The 18,208-nt window shown below is 41.1% G+C and overlaps 1 protein-coding gene across 1 annotated transcript in view; it reads left to right on the top strand.

Annotated features, from left to right (window-relative positions):
- ptgfrnb (prostaglandin F2 receptor inhibitor b) overlaps positions 1 to 17,727 on the top strand; it is a 55,273-nt gene extending 37,546 nt beyond the window's left edge. The window contains exons 12-15 of the mRNA XM_071464701.1: positions 12,587 to 12,773; positions 12,906 to 13,024; positions 13,139 to 13,189; positions 14,472 to 17,727. Of these exons, the coding sequence (XP_071320802.1) occupies positions 12,587 to 12,773; positions 12,906 to 13,024; positions 13,139 to 13,189; positions 14,472 to 14,584 (470 nt within the window). The 3' untranslated portion in view covers positions 14,585 to 17,727. The remainder of the gene's footprint in view (positions 1 to 12,586; positions 12,774 to 12,905; positions 13,025 to 13,138; positions 13,190 to 14,471) is intronic.
- The last annotated feature ends 481 nt before the right edge of the window (positions 17,728 to 18,208 follow it).

Raw genomic sequence — 18,208 nt, 5'->3', positions numbered from 1 at the left:
ACACACACACACACAGAAGACATCTTGGGTGTGACAGAATATTCCACTGTAAAGCAACACATTTGTCATTGTATGAATTGGTGTCCAGATGGCAGGCCAATGCAATTATTCCATTTGAGTACTCTGTGTGTGTGTGTGTGTGTGTGTGTGTGTGTGTGTGTGTGTGTGTGTGTGTGTGTGTGTGTGTGTGTGTGTGTGTGTTCGTCTCCATACAAATGATTGGTAGATTATTTACTATCGCACCTTTGTAGCTCATTGTTCTGACACAATAAACCAAGAGGGGAACTTCAGGAAATTACTGAAAAGATTGAGTAACAGTGTGTGTCTGTGTGCATGTATGTATGTGTGTGTGTGTGTGTGTGTGTGAATTCCTTAGAGACGACTGAAAACAGCTCTCCTGTTAGAGCTTGTTTTTATGAAGGGCAAGGTGAAACACACTCACACAAAATAGCCCTTATTATTCCTCAATGCTTAGTCAGTCAGTGATCATATTAACTGTGAAGCTGGTTGAGCCTTTTATTAGTGTGTGTGTGTGTGTGTGTGTGTGTGTGTGTGTGTGTGTGTGTGACCTTACATGAACTGCAGTTGTGCTACAAGGAAGCCCTTCCAGAGATTACAGATTAGAGACTGTGTATAAGGCTGAGCTGGAGTCTGTTCTCATTCAGCAGTAACTCTTCCTTATTTGCACTAGTTTTCTAATTGTGTTACTGAGCATTGTCAGGTTTTTTTCCCCACAGGCATAAAGTGGTTGGTCATCATTAGTGTGACACTTTGGTGTAGAACAAGAAAACTCCACACTTGCATTGCTGGTTGCAAGGCCTTAGACTTTTAACCGTGTTTATGTTTAAGTTGCACTTTGCAGTTTTGCACATTGCTACCCTCAGGCTGCAGCTGCTCGGTAGCTGTGTGCCAGAAACCTGATGTGGTGTGTGTGTGTGTGTGTGTGTGTGTGTGTGTGCGCGCCTGAGAGAGATTCAGATGTGATTTGTAGCTTTCATTTCACTTTAAGGTTTCAATTGTCATCACTTCTTCCATCACTTTCCCACCAGTGACGAGACTGACACCAGAGCTGAAGCTGACAAACACTGGGTTTCAGATCTGCATCGTCTCAGTTAATGAAATCTGGATCTTTTTACTCCCCGTCAGTTTGTGATCACCTGATTCTTCGGCCTTGTTGTCATCAGAGTTGATTTAGAAGACCGCCCCCCTGCGGTGCACGTTACCTGGATCAATGTGGTCATCATTTATCAAATGAATTCCTATTTTTATTTAAATCACTGATGTCATTTCAGCTAATTGTGAACACAAACGCATGGTGCTCGTGTGTTGCTGTGTTTTGTGTTGTTCCGCTTTGCGTTAGCTCGACGTGCTGCTGCGTGCGGACACACAGCGTTCATTACCTCTGGAATGACTGGCATGTTATTGCAGTCATGGACGTGTGTGTGTGTGTGTGTGTGTGTGTGTGTGTTAGGGAGAAATCAGTGGAGAGATAGAGCAGAGAGATGACATCACCATTAGAGATATTTTTCCCTCTTTTGAAGCACTGCCACTGAATCTGTGACAGTTTGGGTCTTTTCAACACATCGTTGTTTTTTTTTTTTTTTCCTGCTCTGAAATTCTTTTGTTAAAATAACAGCATACCACTCGACTCCTCCTGAGGAAAAAATAAAGCTTTGTTCCTCACTGATTCACACACACACACACACACATATACTTGCTGTTTCCTTTTAGCCTCCAAAGAAGCCAGGAGCCGTACAGGAGGAGAGAACAATAAGGCTGATGTTGAACAGCCACGACTGACAAGTGTCGATTGTCTTGATTCAAAGGGTTAAAGGGACAAATCTTCGAACCACTGACGCACTCGGCTTGTGTCCTGTTTTTAAATGTGCTGCAGAATTATTGAGAGAAGACTGAATGATCGGTGGATAGGTGTCGTCTTTAGCGTGTGAACACACAGAGAGGACAGGTGCACACATGCTGAAAACCAGAGTCGCTTTTGGCAAGAATTCTGCTTAATTTGTGGGATCTCGGTTCCCAGGATTCAACCTACTGGTGGAGCCTCCAGATCTCCGTTTTTTTTTTTTTTTTCAGAAAGTCAGGGCAAGAAAAACAGTTTTGGAGTGTTTGTACTTATTATCAGATTATGGAATTGTGTTCAGATTGTGTTTAGCACCGGAGCTCACATAGTCATATAAATATAATAGGAATCCTGGCGTCTGCTGTAAAATGCTGCATAGATAATCGCAAAGCTGATAACAACAATTCACATTTTATCTCATTAGGAGCGAGCATGGTGTAAAAACTCAAAAGATGACTTTTATTTATACATAACTGGATTTGTGCTGCAATTCCAGAGGCGCGTTGCTGCATGAACGACACACAAATCACATATGTTGTTTTACTCTTTAACCTAAATGTTGCATTTAGCTACAAACAGGTTTTCAAGTTTCATCTTTATTAACAAGCTTGTTGATAATGACTTCACAGGTCACAGCGTGTTGTTTATGTCTTTAAAGCTGCACTTTTTACTTTTTTACTTTGTTTTATGTTGACCCCATAGAGCATTTTAGTGTCTTTTAGCTCCTTGTTTTGGATTTATGGCACATTTACTGTTCTGGTTCAGTCTCATTGTCTCATCACCTGTCCAGCTCCAAACAGTATTCGGACTGTTAGCAACGAGCTGGTGAATATAGTGAAGAAAGAGGAGTGCGATTTTGGACTTGGATTCAAAACAATTTATGATGACAGTGAGTGATAACAGGTTAATGTTGTGTTTACAATGCAGCTCTAAATGATTTAACCCAATCAGTGTCAGGCTAAAGTGAAATATGGCACAGTCAGCTGACGTTTTCTTAAAGACCTCGTTCAGTTTTGTTCGCATCATCATCTCCCAGCATCCTTGCTGTTTTCAGTCAGTCAGTCAGTCAGTCAGTCAGTCAGTCAGTCATGGCTGACCAGGAACTAAAGCCCACATTTTAATGAGGAGTGCACGAGCAGGAACAGGTGATTAACACCTGGAAGCCTAAATCGTGTTTTAAAATAACTGAGATAAATATAACAGTATATCCTTCTCTCCTCTTTTGGCTCCTCTTCTCCTCATTTCCTCATCAGTCTCTCCTCCCTCTCTCCGCTCCACACTTGCCAAATTACCCAGCTGTCTTTGCAAGGCCGACAGGCAGCCGTTAATTAGCCAATCTCACGCTCCGTTAGCCAGCCGGGGAGACAGAATGAGGTAGAGAAAGAATAGTCGGCGAGATGGAGAGAAGGTGGGAGTGAATGGGGAAAAGTGGAGGGAGCTAAACCAGATTGTTAAAGTGAGCAAGAGTGGGAGAGAGTGAATAGAGGAGGCAGTAAATGGAGGAAGAGTGGCTCAAGAACAGCGTGCAGTGTTTCCTAAAAAGAGAGACGAGGAGGAGAGAGAAAGGAGAGGGAGCTCTAACAAAGTGGCGAGGGGAGGACTGGGAAGAGAGGAGGGGAGAGAGAGGGATGGACAGTGAAGAATGTGAAGTGGGGAGGTGATGAGAGCGGATGACAGAAAGGCTAAATGATTCTCACTCCGTTAACTGTTTCTGGTGAACCAATAACAGCTGAAGATTTAAAAAAAAAAAAAAAAAAAAAAGAACTGGTGATATCCGCTGAACGTTATTAGGCTAAAATTTCCTCTTTCATCAAAATGTAGCAGCCAGAAATTCAGTTAAACTGAGTGTAAACTGAAACCAATTGCACAGTACATCCTGATTCTCCCAGCCACCAGCCATTCCTGACATCTTTTTCCACCAGAGGTAATATCACCAAAAATCTCAAGGCCTCAAAAACAGTCTGCCCAGTTTTAATGACCTCATTGGCTCCATCGGGACGATCTAATGAATGGTATCCCTGAAATAAGAGTGTCTTCTCTAACAGGGGACGGGAGGGAAACCCTGTAGCGCTCTATGAATAGGAGAAAAGGCAGGATCTTGTCCAATCAGTCCAATGTTTTGTTTTTTTTTTACTTTTATTGCTTGTCTGCTTTAGTAGATCATACATAACTATAAAACCCAAGGAAATGTGGAACAACCTGACACAGTTGCAGCTGATTTTGAGTCACACATACACTGTTCCTTTTTCTGCTGTGTATCACAACAGTTTACTCATGTAATGTTAAGTGATTATTCACTTAACATTACACTATTATTGGTGCAAACTGCTTCCAGCTTTTGTTTTATTTGGAAAGTGACAGATTTTTCTAAATTTGATACCGAATAAAACTGAAGGGATAAAAATGATCAAATTTAATTCTTTATTTGACTTATAGTGAGCTGCTCCAAAAGTACTTTGATATATAAAAACATCCAGATAAAGGTTTCAAGGGAAGTTATTCACAAATTATTTATTCATTTGTCATCAAAAAATCATTTCGAATATTCAGTGGCCTCCAGATGACTGCAAAAAGTCTAAACTACGACTTCTTTTCAGGTGTTGAGCAGAAGCTGTCCTGACTGGAAACATGAAACAGTGTCTCAGCCTGGATGTTTATACTGTAGTGAAAAAGCAGAGCGAGTGGTTGACAACCAAGCTTAAAGAGAGGAATGGTAGAAGGGTATAAGAGCAACAAAGTGAGTGGAAGAGGAGAGGAAAGGACGGGGTGGCGGTGAAACGAATTAAAAAATGTCGAGCGGAAAGTCCTAAACAGCAGAGCAGTGCCATCGTCCCCACTCCATTAGCTCTTCAGCTAAACAGGAGCGGGAGCAGAGATGCAGCTTTAAAGGGATCTGCAGCCATGACAGATTTTAGGATAATCAGAAGTATTTAATGTGAGGAGATAAAACGTGGCGGGCGTCATCTGCTCAGGTGGAGGTCAGTGAGGACGTTCAACAGGAGGGACCCAGAGGAGTGTTAGAAGTTGCAAAGATTAAGTTTATGTGTAACAGTGTTGCTTCTGATACTTTATAAAACTTGTCTTTTTACATCTACAAATTTCACAACTTCAACTTTATTTAAAAAAAAAAAAAATTACATTAACATACAATTTACTTCCTACATCGGTTTTAAACCTTTGTAGAAATCAACTCATTCATTCATGTTCACCACAGGGTTATACCACTACTGTCATCATCTTCTTCTGATACTGTTCCTACTCTTCCCGGGGTCTGTTAATACACACATTAATAGTTCTCGAGAGAGGATATTTAAATTAATTAAGAGAATCAAGAGATGGAAGTCGGGTGTTTAAATTACTTATTTATATAGTAAAAATCTCACTTACAGTTTGAAACATGTCGGATTAGAAATGCATTTGATTCAGGTTGATAAAAGGCTCCAGTCTGAGGAAGCTCTGTATAAAATGTGTCTTTAGAATAATTAGCTTTAAGTCTTGGTTGACGTAAATGACCTAATGTAAATGTTCATTCACAGGATTGTTACAAACTGAATTGTGAGACTGAAGTATTAGATTCATAAGAGATAACTGGTTTGATCCATGACACACTGAAAAAAGACTGAAACAACATTTGGACTCCACTGCTGATGAAATTCTCTTTGGTAGCTTTTACATTCTGCATTTTAAAAATGATCGGATCTAGTGTTTAAATATGTGCATTTAGCTGCTAAATTCTGGCCTAATGAAACCTGCGCCCGTGCAACTCCTCGGTCGTGTATTCAGAAGGCATCTGCAAGCGAAATGTGCCAAATATCAAGTAAAATTTACATTAATTTACTGGAGGTCTCATTAAGCATGCAGCATGTAACGAGGGGAACTTTGCATCCCAGTGGCTTCGTTTCTGTGCGACTAAATAGTGTTTTTATAGTGTTTAGTATTCCACTCTACCAGCGCTGTCCTGCTTTATGGAGCAGAGAACACACACACAGTTTCATTAGTAGCACTGGTGGTAATTGTCAGTCTTTTGTGTGTATGTGTGTGTATGTGTGTATGTGTGTGTGTGTGTGTGTGTGTGTGTGTGTGTGTTTTAGGCAGTTTTACGCCTTGGACTCTCCTCAAGGGATTAATCCAGAGAAATCCAATCAGACTGTCTTCATTTCCACAGCCAGCCATTTTAGTTTTATTAGCTCAGACAGAAGCCAGATATTCTATTAGAGATGCACTGTAGTTCCTCCTCTGCCATCCAATCACCAGAGTGCAGACCCCCACCCCCCGCCCCCCGCTGCACCACCTACGACTGTGTTATTAGTGGTGAAGCTTGCTGTCAGTTAGTCTGTCAGCTGACAGCTCAGCTCATCACTGCCGCCAAAACTTTGACAGTGGATTTTCTCACCGTTATTTCGCAGCCATCTCACCACCACTGTGCTGTTTGACCAAACTTAATACACAAGGTTTGTGTCTTAGTCTCTAGTTTTCCAATGAAACAGTAGAAAACTTCATAAAGCACTGTTACACTGGGTTACACTGCTCCCTCATTTCCATTCCATAAATACTCACTCAAGCACCAAATATGTATTAATCCGCTGCTGCAACTAGTCCCCAACAAAAACAACGAAAGTTTTTAAGAGATGATTTACCCTTTTTTTAATTTTGCATTTTCTGGGAAAAGCACCTGAAACAACTTAAACAGAAATTTGTTTTTGAGAATCTTTGTTGTTTTTCAGTTTTATGGAACAAAGACTAAATTGATGTAGTTTCCCAATTAGTTAAACTTCTTCCAGATGCTTTTCTCCACCAGTGGAAGAAACCAGAGAAAAACTGCAGTTCTTGGTGATGGAAGTGATCTTCGACTCTCTGATGCTGCGTTCAATCCCTCGATCGCAGCATCAGCAAACTAACAACTTCAGTGCATTGATAACTTGTTTATTTCTGCATATGACGATTTTTTATTCGCTCAAAATGCCCCCCCCCATCCCAAAAAAAAAAAAAAAACTCAATCTCGTGGGATTACCAAGAAAAGAAAGAGCTTCACTGCCTGTGACGCAGGCTGCAGCACATTGTTGTGAAAGTGGTTAAACAGGGTTGCACCCAGTGTCTTTTGTGTGTTTTTCAAGTCTCAGTGCTTTGAATTGTAGGAATGGACGCAAAGGATTTTTTTTCTGTGTGTGTGTTGCGCTGTTGTACACATGAAACATAATAGAAGGCAGCTAAAGGGAGAAGTTCAAATGCTACGATCCAACAAGCAGCTCATTGTGAGAATACTGGGGCCTTATGTTGTGTGTCATATTGTGCACTTGTTATCGCACATTCATCAGCCAACATTTTTGAATGATTTTGTGTTGATTAAAAAAAAAAAGAAAAAAGAAACAAGCCTGTGACCACACTTCTTTCAGTTTGACAGTGTGTGTTTGATAATCTGTGGCGACACAAATGCACTTTCCTGTTTGTGCAGCAAGGCAGCGCACACAGAGCCTATAGCTTATCAAGTGACTGTTAGATGGGAGTCAGTGAGTTCATGAGTTCATATGGGGGGGGATGAAAGGTCTGTACGGGGGGGCGGGGGTGCAGCAAGAGTCTGCATTCAGCAGAGGAACAGCTGTGGGCAACACACTGTGAGTCAGCCTGCTGGTGGGGGATCAGATACCCCTTCAGCACCTCCCATAACAGGAGGGTGAGGGTGTCTGTGGCGTCGCGACGTGCTCGCCGCAGACACAGCTTGAGATGCGTTCACGCTGCACAGCAACTCTCGCTGTTGATTCACGGCTGTGCGATAAACAAAATAATCTCCTCAGTCGCTAAGTATTGCAAATCCCCGTCCCTCCCTCCCTCCGCTCTCCTCGTTCTGCGTCCGCTCTGCCGTCAAGAACAAAGAAAGTGAAGGATGGAGGCTAACTGTGAGAAAGCGGAAGCTTTCTAATTATAGCTCCCTTCCTCGAATATTGGCGTCGTCACTGAAACAAGCAACCAGAGTTCACGCGTCAGTCCCGTGGAATTATGCAAAATGTGTCTTTGATCATTAACGGCAATGTCAGACTCTAACCTGGTGTTATCAGAACGTCAGAGGATCTTCTCACTGTCGGCGAGGCAGTTTTTAAATGAGGTGATTATATAAGAATATAGTCGTAGTGATTATATAAGGGATTAAAATAGTTGTCATACATCCTGTCATCACAAAACATCTCTGTTTGTGTAAATATAATTAAATGTGTTATCATTACGATAGTGTAAGTTATTTTTACTTTCCTCCAAACAAGCGTTCAATAGAAAACACAACAAAGTAGAACAATACAGGATGTAATGATCTCGCCGTGTAGAAAATAAAATAGCTTCTGTAACTTCGGTTTACCGCGGCTCCAGACGATCAAACAGGTTGCAAACAGGCCGACAGTTCGTCCAAGTGATTCACTTTGTGTGGAGGTAAACAGAGAGTGAGCGCACCTGAAATGTTGCTGAGGGGAAACGGTTTGTGCACTTTTCACTTTGCTTTTCTTTTCCAAATTAGTTTGACCAACTTGGGGGCTGGTTTTCAACCTGTCTGATCATCTTACTCTTACTGCCTGAGTAATGTATGTAATTTTGATTTTCTTTGTGTTTCGAAGTCTTGTTTGGAGGAAGAATCACATTAGAGATTCTTCTCTTTGAGAAATGTACACAGGCTTTTTTCACTGTTACTCTCTGTCGAACGTCTGCAGTTTGATCCACAGCGTCCTTCATTTGAACCAGGTGTGAGTTCAGGACGTGACTCTCACATCGGGTCACTCGGAGTCCGCAGCCCACGAGACCATCTTTCTTATCGTACCCGTCCTTCATCTCGCACTTGAACCCAGCCTGTTTTCCTTCTGCTGGAGCCCCCGGCTAATAGATGGGTCGGGTTTGTGGAGGGGTCCCCGCTCTGTTTCACCCCACCCATGCCGAGGGTCTCAGTGGAGGATAGACTTACATTGAGGAAAGCCGCATGTGTGGAAAATATGGTGGAGGAGAAAACAGCTTGAAATATCTTGCTCATATCGATCAGGCATTTAATCATTTGGTCGATAAAACATCAAAATAACAATTTCCAGTAGCCAGTTCACTGTGAAGTAAGCAGCTAATTCTCATATTTGAGAAGCAAAAGTGGTCAATAGATTGTTTTTTTGCTTAAATTCAACTGAAAACTATTCAATTGTTTGAAAAAAAAAAACAAAAACAAAAGAAGTTGCAGATTAATTTTCTGCGGCGCTCTAATGGGTAAATCATTTCGGCTCCAGACTGAAGAACTTGATGAACTGTGATAGTTGAATCTAACAGTCTTTAAGTTGCTGTGAGGAACCATGTGGGTTCTCCTCAGGAGGGTAACAGTGAAATCAGCCCCATCTCAATGTCAGAGCTTTACTCATCAGTTGATTCTGGTCAGCGAGTGTCGGGAGGGGTGTGTGTGTGTGTGTGTGTGTGTGTGTGTGTGTGTGTGTGTGTGGTCAGTCGACCCACCCCACCCCCCTTTCCTTAGTGTCACCTCCTGTTTCCTCCTCTCTGCTTGGATGGAGCGCTCGGCCACTTGTCTTTGCACAAAAAAAAAAACAGTGCCCCCTCTCTACACTGTCCTACTGCATCTTCATCACCACCATCATCATCGTCACACTCAGATTATTATAGTGTGAATTGATCTTTTACATCTTTGACAGTTGATGTTGAAAATGATGGAGTCCTCACATTATTTTTGCCTAAATTTTAAAGTCTATTTTTAAGTTTTAAACATCTGAACATGCATGTTTAAATGTATCTATGCAACCATCTTGCATTCATAATAAATCGTGTAATTGTTAATATTACATCCCATTTTTAAAAAATCATATTAATAAGTAATGAGTAAGTAATAACTAATATCATTTCCAGGAAAGTACATCTAACATCTAATAATGTACAAATTACATACTAAATTTAGAAATCTTGCACTTATTAATAAAATATAGACTATTAGTTGCCAAATTGCTGATTTTTTGATGCTGTTTAAAAGAAAACAAGCAAACTCTGAAGTTACATTTAAATCTGCACTATGGGCGTTTTTTTCTCTTCGCTGTTGGTCCAGTCGACTTCTCAGCCTACATCAGTGTCTCCACCACAGAGCAGCGACTCTGCTCGACTAATTGAGAAGCAGTGGAGCTGATTTGCCAAAATTACATCCTGGTGTCCAGCGTGTCCACTTCTCCACTAACAGGAAGTGATGGATTTAGACTTTAGAGAGCAACCCTGGTGTCTCGGTGGAAAGGCTGGGCGGGCTGGTCGAAATGAATTTGCAGTGTCACATTAAATGGATCGCAGGGTATTGACTGTGTTTCCGGTGGTTATTCGTTATTCTAAATTAGGCATTAAATGGAAATAATCATCTAGGGAATCTGTGCAGTGGAGCAGCATTTACTATTTACTTATTGTTATTGTCTATTTATACACCAAAGAATTAAATTACATTGTTTTCAGTGGGCAAAGACACACGTGAAAAAGACAGGAATATTAAGTAATGTAATATAGTAAACTGATGAGTTTACATTTTCTTATATAAACACACACACAAGTGAAATATAATTGTATTTTTTATTCTAAATTTATTAACATTGAGCCTGGAACTTATTTCATGTTTCAAGTTATTTTTAGTACGATTTTCTTTCAACACCTTAGTCTACTTTCCTGTATTTTAGCTTCCAATAGTCACAATTTAACCCAAATGTAGGACTAACACTTTAAAGTTCATCACAGTCCACTAGAATCAGCTGAACAGATATATATTTGCCTATATTAGATTATTGCACATACAGTAGATTAACAGGAACAGCTTGATATCACAGCAGATGTCACGCAAGAGCGAAGATTATTTTTAGCCATACCTGTGTTCTGTTAAAAAAGAAAAAAAAAAAATTTAAAAATTAATTGAGAGTGTGAAAATCTGCAGCAAAAGCTAATAAAAAAAAAAAAAAAATCAGTAAGTGTGAAGATATATTTCCCGAGAGCCTGAACTTAAGTGTCACATGGAGGGGCAGCCGGACTAAGTTTTCAGGTAATTATCAATATTAGGACCATGAGACGCTAAAGAGGAACGGAGGCCAGTGTTATTACTGCTGCCGCCGCTGCTGCTTGCTCTACTACTGATATTTAATGATGTAGCACTGGAATATTAAAACCATTAGGGAAGAGAGGGAGAGAGAAATAGTGATGTGATTCATTACTCTGCTCTGGGTGAGTTCACTCCTCTCCTCCTCTCCTCAGTCTTTCACGTCATTATATTCGCTCCATCCGCTCTCCTCTTTCTTCTTCCTCATTTTTCCATCTCTCACTCTCGCCTTTTTTTTTTCCCCCCCCTCATAATTGTTTTTCATCATCATGTCGTTTTTTTTTTTTTTTTTATTCCAGCGTTGTCATTTGCAAATGTTCTTTATTTTTTCATCTGTATCCTCTATTTGTGTCTGAAATGACAGAGGATGACCAAGACTCCATGAGGTTTTTATTATGCTTGTGTGTGTGTGTGTGTGTGTGTGTGTGTGTGTGTGTGTGTGTGTGTGTGTGTGTGTGTGTGTGTGTGTATGTAGGAGGTACAGTGCTAATAGTCCCTCTCTCCCTGACAGACTAATGACTAGTTTGTGCTTCTCTGTCTGTCTCTCTCACTCCCTGTCTCTCTCTCTCTCTCTCTCCACGTCTATCTCTTGGAAATAATTAGCTCGCTCGCCCCCTTTCCAAAGATTACATCTATTACCACAAATTCTCTCTTGTCCATGTTTTCTTTCCTTTGTCATCACTATCCTTCTTTTTGTGACGCGTGTCCATCCCTGTCTTTTTTATCTTCCCTCTTACTGTGGGAGCAACAGCAGCCTGTGTGTGTGTGTGTGTGTGTGTGATGATAATGGAGTTGTTCTGTAGGTTTGCACTGATTCTCCTGGTTTTTGGTTTTCTTCTTTTGTTCTGTAGGTGTCATAGTGAAATGAGGGCTGCATTTTACATGCAAAAATAACACACTCTCTCTCCCTCAATTTCCACAGTGTAATGGATAAATCTGGGTAAAATGTTTGACTAGATGAAACCTTTCTGCATGAGCTGTGACAAGGTGAATCTGTCATGATGCATCAAAACCTCTAGAATTGAAAACATCTACCGCAGTCTGACATTACTAAACGCGGGCAGGCTTTTAACTAAAGTAAATGATAGCTTTAAAGGTCCCATATTGTATAAGTAAGTGTAGTTTCCATGTCTTTTTTTAATTATAAACCTATATTAATACTGTGAAATCATCAAAGCCTCAGTCCACAGAGAAATGCACACAGCCTGTATTCAGAAACTGAGCCTTAAAACGAGCCGTCGGGACTTCTGGAACTTTGTGATGTCACAACAAAGCAGTCGCCGCTCTCAGCCCCACCCCAAGCCCCGCCCCAAGCCCCGCCCACCAGCCAGCCTTGCAAGATTCTAGTGTTTTCCTGAAATCTGGTATATTTTTATTCGATCACTCAGAAAACAGTCAGCCAATCAGAAGAGAGGCTGAGAGCCTCTTCAGTGCTGATGTCAGCCTGCGTAAGAGCGAGAAACTGAGAAGTCCAACCAACGAAGTCGGCACAAACACGCTCTCTAACTAACAGCCCAAGAAATATCTTGTTCACACATTTTTAGTTTATTTAACATGAAGAATGAAAACACTATGTGGTTTTTAAGTTAGTTGGTGCCATTTCTTGTGAAATACATGTATCTTGTAATATGTTCCGTCTCTTTCAGATGACCTGGCGTACGAGGTGCATTGGTTCTTCACTAGGCTGCGTGGCGGACAGACGACGACACAGGTGGCCAGTGTCGACCGCTTTGGCATTGTGAAGACAGAGATCCGTAACTCATCCAGTGAGATTTCAATAGAGCGCACAGACACACACACCTACGTGTTGAACATCTTTGGCACCCAGGACAGGTGAGTGTATTTATGGTTAAACATCAGCAAACATGTGGATCATTAAAAAAAAAAAAAAAAAAATCTCATCTGCGGTGTGTGTGTGTGTGTGTGTGTGTGTGTGTGTGTGTGTGTGTGTTCTGTGGTCTCCAGTGACAGTGGGGAGTATTACTGCGTGGCCACTCCCTGGTACCTATCGGCCTCCACAGGAGCCTGGACTCAAGCCGGAGAGTTGACGTCGTCTCGAGTCTTCCTCACGGTCCAGTTCGCTGGTGAGGAGTTTGTGCCGCAGCTCACAACAGCTCACACGTTACCGTCGCCACATTCATGCAGATCCATTTGAAACTGAAATTGCAAAATGTTGTCTCTGTTTGCTTCCTCTCTAGTGTGGGACTCCCTACAGTTACCTCTCCTGTACGGTGCAGCGGCCTCAATAGGTAACATACCCATTACACGTCCTCTCTGTTAAATCTTTATATTATATATATCATTATATTTCATCTAAATTAGATTATTATTTAAGGTTTTAAGGTTAAATGAAGTAAAACAACACAATAGTATCATCTAGGTCTTTGATAGTGAGAGAATATTGAGAATCTGCCAAATGATTCAACATTTATATGGTTGGCAGCTGAGAATATATCACATCTGTCCTGTTTGAACCGACAGTGTATCAACATCTGGTTTATTTCTGTTCAAATGCAGAATAACAAACGATTCCAGTGTGATATTTTTTTTTTTCTTTTTTTGGTTTAAAAGCAGCCAGCAGCAGAAACTCAGGGGAGCGGCCCACCTGCGGGATGTCAGTGAGGCTGGATAAAAAAGCTCACTGATGCTCGCTGTCAGCGTGGACACTCAAACTGCCGGCTGATGTTTGTGCTGCTCCGCACTTCATTGGCTGACAGCGCTGTGCTCGCGCTTATTTAGGACACGTGTTTGACAGCTGGCGTTTCCAGTGCACAGTGGGTTTAACTAAGACAAGAATCAGAATTTAATCAGGCCTAATATGGCAAAAAAAAAAAAAAACAATCAATAAAATATGCTTTAATTGATGCTGATCTTGTATCTGGCTGGGGGACATTCCTAGTTGCTATTAATAATGAAAATCTTAGATATTAAATATCTGCAGTAGTAGCTGATATTGGAGCGTTAGTGGTAGCTGGAACAGAGACTGTCGTAGTGAAAGTCCTCAGATAGCCCGAAGGAAACTCTTCACGTGGTACTGACCAAACAACCGGACCGAGACCGTCTCAGTCCGCTTCCAAGCGGACAATAACAAAACAGACCAACCCCAGTATTTTGTGATAGTAGACATGTGGTATTAGCATGAATTAGCACCAATTTTTTTTCTTTTTTTTTTTTTTTTTGGTTTTAAGTTGTGTTGTTACGTAACCAAAGTCCAACATCTTCCAAAGGACTCATGCCAACGCCATCTTCACATATAAAAGAGTTCAACGTATTTCTGACGTTACATTGACGCCTGGTGCCTGCTGGGAATAAACCAAGTTTTTATCCACGTTCAGCCACTGCAAAATTCATCCCAGTAGCCATTAGGAGGTAGTGCCAGAGCAGGGGCTTTAAGGAGCCAGGAACTAAATTTTAAACTGTGGTTCCTTCTGTCAAAATGTAGGTAACGTTCCCGAAGTTCTCAAAAACTTCCTGAGGCTTTATCAACAGTAGGGACATTGGCTGCATTTTAACCCTGTCGTGTGTCTGCAGGTGTGGGCCTCTTCTCTCTCGTCCTGGGTCTGGTTTGCGCCCAGTGCTGCTGCCGCAACACCACGCACACTCCACGCTCACGCAACAAACTGATGGACCTGGAGATGGACTGACAAACACTTTCCCCCGCACCCACACACTGCAGCGCTCACAGGAAACACCACACACACAACAGACACACACCCATAGATGATTTCTGGGACACCCAGCTGTTTCCAGGCGACGGACGTTGGGAGTAAAATGACGAACCGCTTTGGAAACGTAAGCCTGGCCGAGGTGCTCAGGATCTTTCAGCTCTGCAGTGGAGGCGCAGGGGACTGTTTTTGTTTTTTTGGGGTTTTTTCTTTTTTTTTTTTTTTTTTTTTTTAACATGCACCAATGGGGAAATAGCCTTTGAGACTTCTGTTTCTGTGAAGATCCAATGAAATCTGTGGCGCTTCCAGTGATTTTAACACAGATATATCCGCTCCCCGTTACGACCATAGCACTCCAGGAGACTTCTGAAACATCACTGCCATTTGGGAATAAAGGACCACTAAACACATCTGCTGCTTCTAGGGATAATAAATGAAGCACCCAGGCTGGACTACATGCTTTTTTTTTTTTTTTTCTTGCTTTCTCCTGATGCCGTGCAAAGAACAACCACTCTATGTTCCTCTTAGAGTAACGACCCGCCGCCGTTCCCCGTTGAATTTTCTCTTTTGAGGAAGCATGGAGAATTCAAGGGGTGTTTGATTGGACATTGTATCTGCACAGGGTTACTAACACCTCGACGTGACACTGGCTGGAGTTATTTTGTATTCGCGGAGGCTGATGGTTTAGGCAGCCTTCACGGAAGAGGTCATGGTTTGAACACCGTGTTCATTTGCGCAGCAGAAGTCCTAGAAAACGAAAGTGCTCCGCGTGCTCTCCACGCGAGAGGTATTGCACTAGAACTACCACCCCAGAGTATTCCTACCTTAACAAAAGGACGATATATACCTTTATTCTCAGCTCTAGTTTTTTGAAAATTAAGAGATTTTAAAGTGAGAGACATTTTTAAGCTTTACAAGGAGATATGCAGTCAGTGTGTTTGTGTGTGAGATATACTGTACATGGTGCCAATATTTGAACTAATGGAGGTGTGCTTGGTTCATTTTGCCAGATCAACACTTGAACAGCCACTGAACGTGGTGACAACGAGCACTCTTCTTTTCTAGATATTCGGAAATGTATCCAGCTGTTATTTTTGCCCGAGTCTTGTGTGTGTTTCGTAAACCGTGTGAGCGCTGTGCTACAGTGTGTGAGACGAAGAGTTGCATGTACCGTTTTATAATGACAGACTGATGTCGTTCATGAGCAACACAAGCCTTTTCCAGGGTTTCATTATGATGGCATCAAAGTCTCCTACATCCAGATGTTTGAACCCAGCTGTCACTCCACTGATCCACACTCTCATGTGTTCACGCCGTGAGCTACATGACTGTTTAAACGGTGTGGGTGGTGCAAGAAGCTCAGTTACTTCCACAGTGTGTAACTGCAAAGTTTTGAACATGAAAATCATGCATGTTTCTTGGCTCCGGTTTCACTTTTTAAAGGAATAGGTCAGCGTTTTGAGAAAGATGTTTTTCTGAAGATTTGCACCGCTAGAGTTTGGAATTGCTTGGGTTGTTATCTTAGCTTAGCATACAGACTGGAAACAGGAGGAAATGGCAAATCTCGTTTTCTTATCTTGTTTGCATAATTCATCCTCAAACACAAATGTTAGAACAAGTTGCAATTATTTTGGTGAATCATAAAACTATTTCTTGTCTGGCGATGATAAACAGTTTTTCAAGAAATAGTTGCAGCACAAAACTCATCCAAACTATAATTTAACATTTCTGATCATGTACATCTTAAACAGCATGTTAATTACTGAGATTTAGAGAGATTTCTCTTTGAGTCACTGCTCTCGGAGTAATCTTCACTTTTTGTTTAGTTAGGTTATCATTTCCCACTTGTTTCTATACTTGTTTTTATGCTAAATTAAGTTAAGCTAAGCTAAGCTAAGTGAGACTAAATGCATCCCAGACCTAATTCTGGCAAATAAGCATGTTTTTCAAAATGTCTGACTGTTCCTTGCTTGCTAGCTTGAAGAGTAAGAAACCTTTCAGTAAACTGGTTTTCAGAGATTTCAACTCCAACAATGGTTACACCCCTTTTTCAAATAACTAGATGTTTTGTCTCTACTCCTTTTTTTTTTTTTTTTTTTTTGGAAAAGTTGTAGAAAACTGCTAAGTTTACGGCACTCGACTTGGTAAAAATGAAAATTGTATCTATTCAAACGCGAGAGAAATCTGCAATAACCAGCTGATGAAGAAGAGTGAGCCGCGCCCAGCTTGTATCAGCTGACGTCTGTTGAGTCTCTGTGGTGTTTTTATAGCAAATGAATGAACTTTTGGTCACTGGTGTATCATGTTGGCTGCTGTGTGAACGCACACTCGCACTCACAGCAACAACACAAAACAAAATGAGGACGTTTTGGTCCAGACTCGGCAGGATCCACGCAGACCTGTTGGGTTTGAAGCCAGACAGAGCTTTGTTTGATGTGTTTTAAATAGTTTAAAAATGTATTTTAAGAAACTATCAGAGGTTTATGAGCAATATCAGGCTATATAGTCACAGTTTTTTCTTCATTTCAAACCGAAATTTGGTCTGAATTTGCTGCAAGTGTCATCAAACTAATTATTGGATAGCAGAATGATCGGAAATCAGGACTGCTGTTCTCAAATCATTTCTACATCCAGATGTGGACGTTTCACCCCCACGTCAGAGCGTACTCCTCTCACTATTTTGTAAAATTTAGGGAAATATTGGAAACAATATATGTGTTTTGGCTTGATTGACAGCGACGGTCACTTCAGAAACCTCCAGTAGGTCTCCATAAACCCACTCCACAGGTGTGTGTGTGTGTGTGTCTCTACGATAGTGCTGTGACAGAATTCAAAACATGTATTACCACTATTACTAACACACATACAGACACTCTCATACGCACACACACACATATATTCACAGTACTTGAGCACACAAGTGAATAATAGGGCTCTGTGCCAAATGCTCTTAATTACACAGACACAAAATAGCATTGATACACACCACTGAACATGTCACCGTGAGGCTTCCCCAGTGTCTTTATTTTATCATTTTATTGCAATGACTACGATGAATCATGATGTTTTTTAAATAAATAGATTTGTAAGATGTATTCATTTTGCAAATGGTTCTATCTGTTCCTTTTTTGTCTTTTTGTTTTGTTTTATTTTAATTATGATAAATTGCCACTTTTAATATTATACCCAACAAGAAAAAGTGTGTGCTGTTTAATGTTGAAAATGTCTATCACTGTCGGAACGTGAGACTTTCAAAAGAAGGCCCAGAAACTAAATCTGCACCAAATTTCATGGCAGTCCATCCAATTTAGTTTGAGATATTTCACTACAAACCTAAAATCAGTAGGATTCACTCACTGGTGACCATGAATGTCTGTGCAAAATGTCCTGGCAATCCATCTACTGGTTGTTAAGACATTTCAGTCTGGACCAAAGTGGTGGACCAAGCAACATCGCCCAGGGCCGTGCAGCTAGCATGGATAAAAACATTTCATTTGAGACTAATTAAGACAGCTTGTTTTAAATCCCTAAACCCTGCTAAATGTGAAAAATGAACTGAAAGTAATACTTGTAGCATAGCTTAAAGTCCAACCTGCTGAGGAT

The sequence above is a fragment of the Trachinotus anak genome, unplaced genomic scaffold, assembly GCF_046630095.1.
Source record: "Trachinotus anak isolate AG129_WGS33_773 ecotype Australia unplaced genomic scaffold, CSIRO_AGI_Tana_v1 ptg000026l, whole genome shotgun sequence".
NCBI lineage: Eukaryota > Metazoa > Chordata > Actinopteri > Carangiformes > Carangidae > Trachinotus > Trachinotus anak.
Note: the sequence above shows the minus strand (reverse complement) of the source record. Positions and strands in the feature narration are given on the sequence as shown.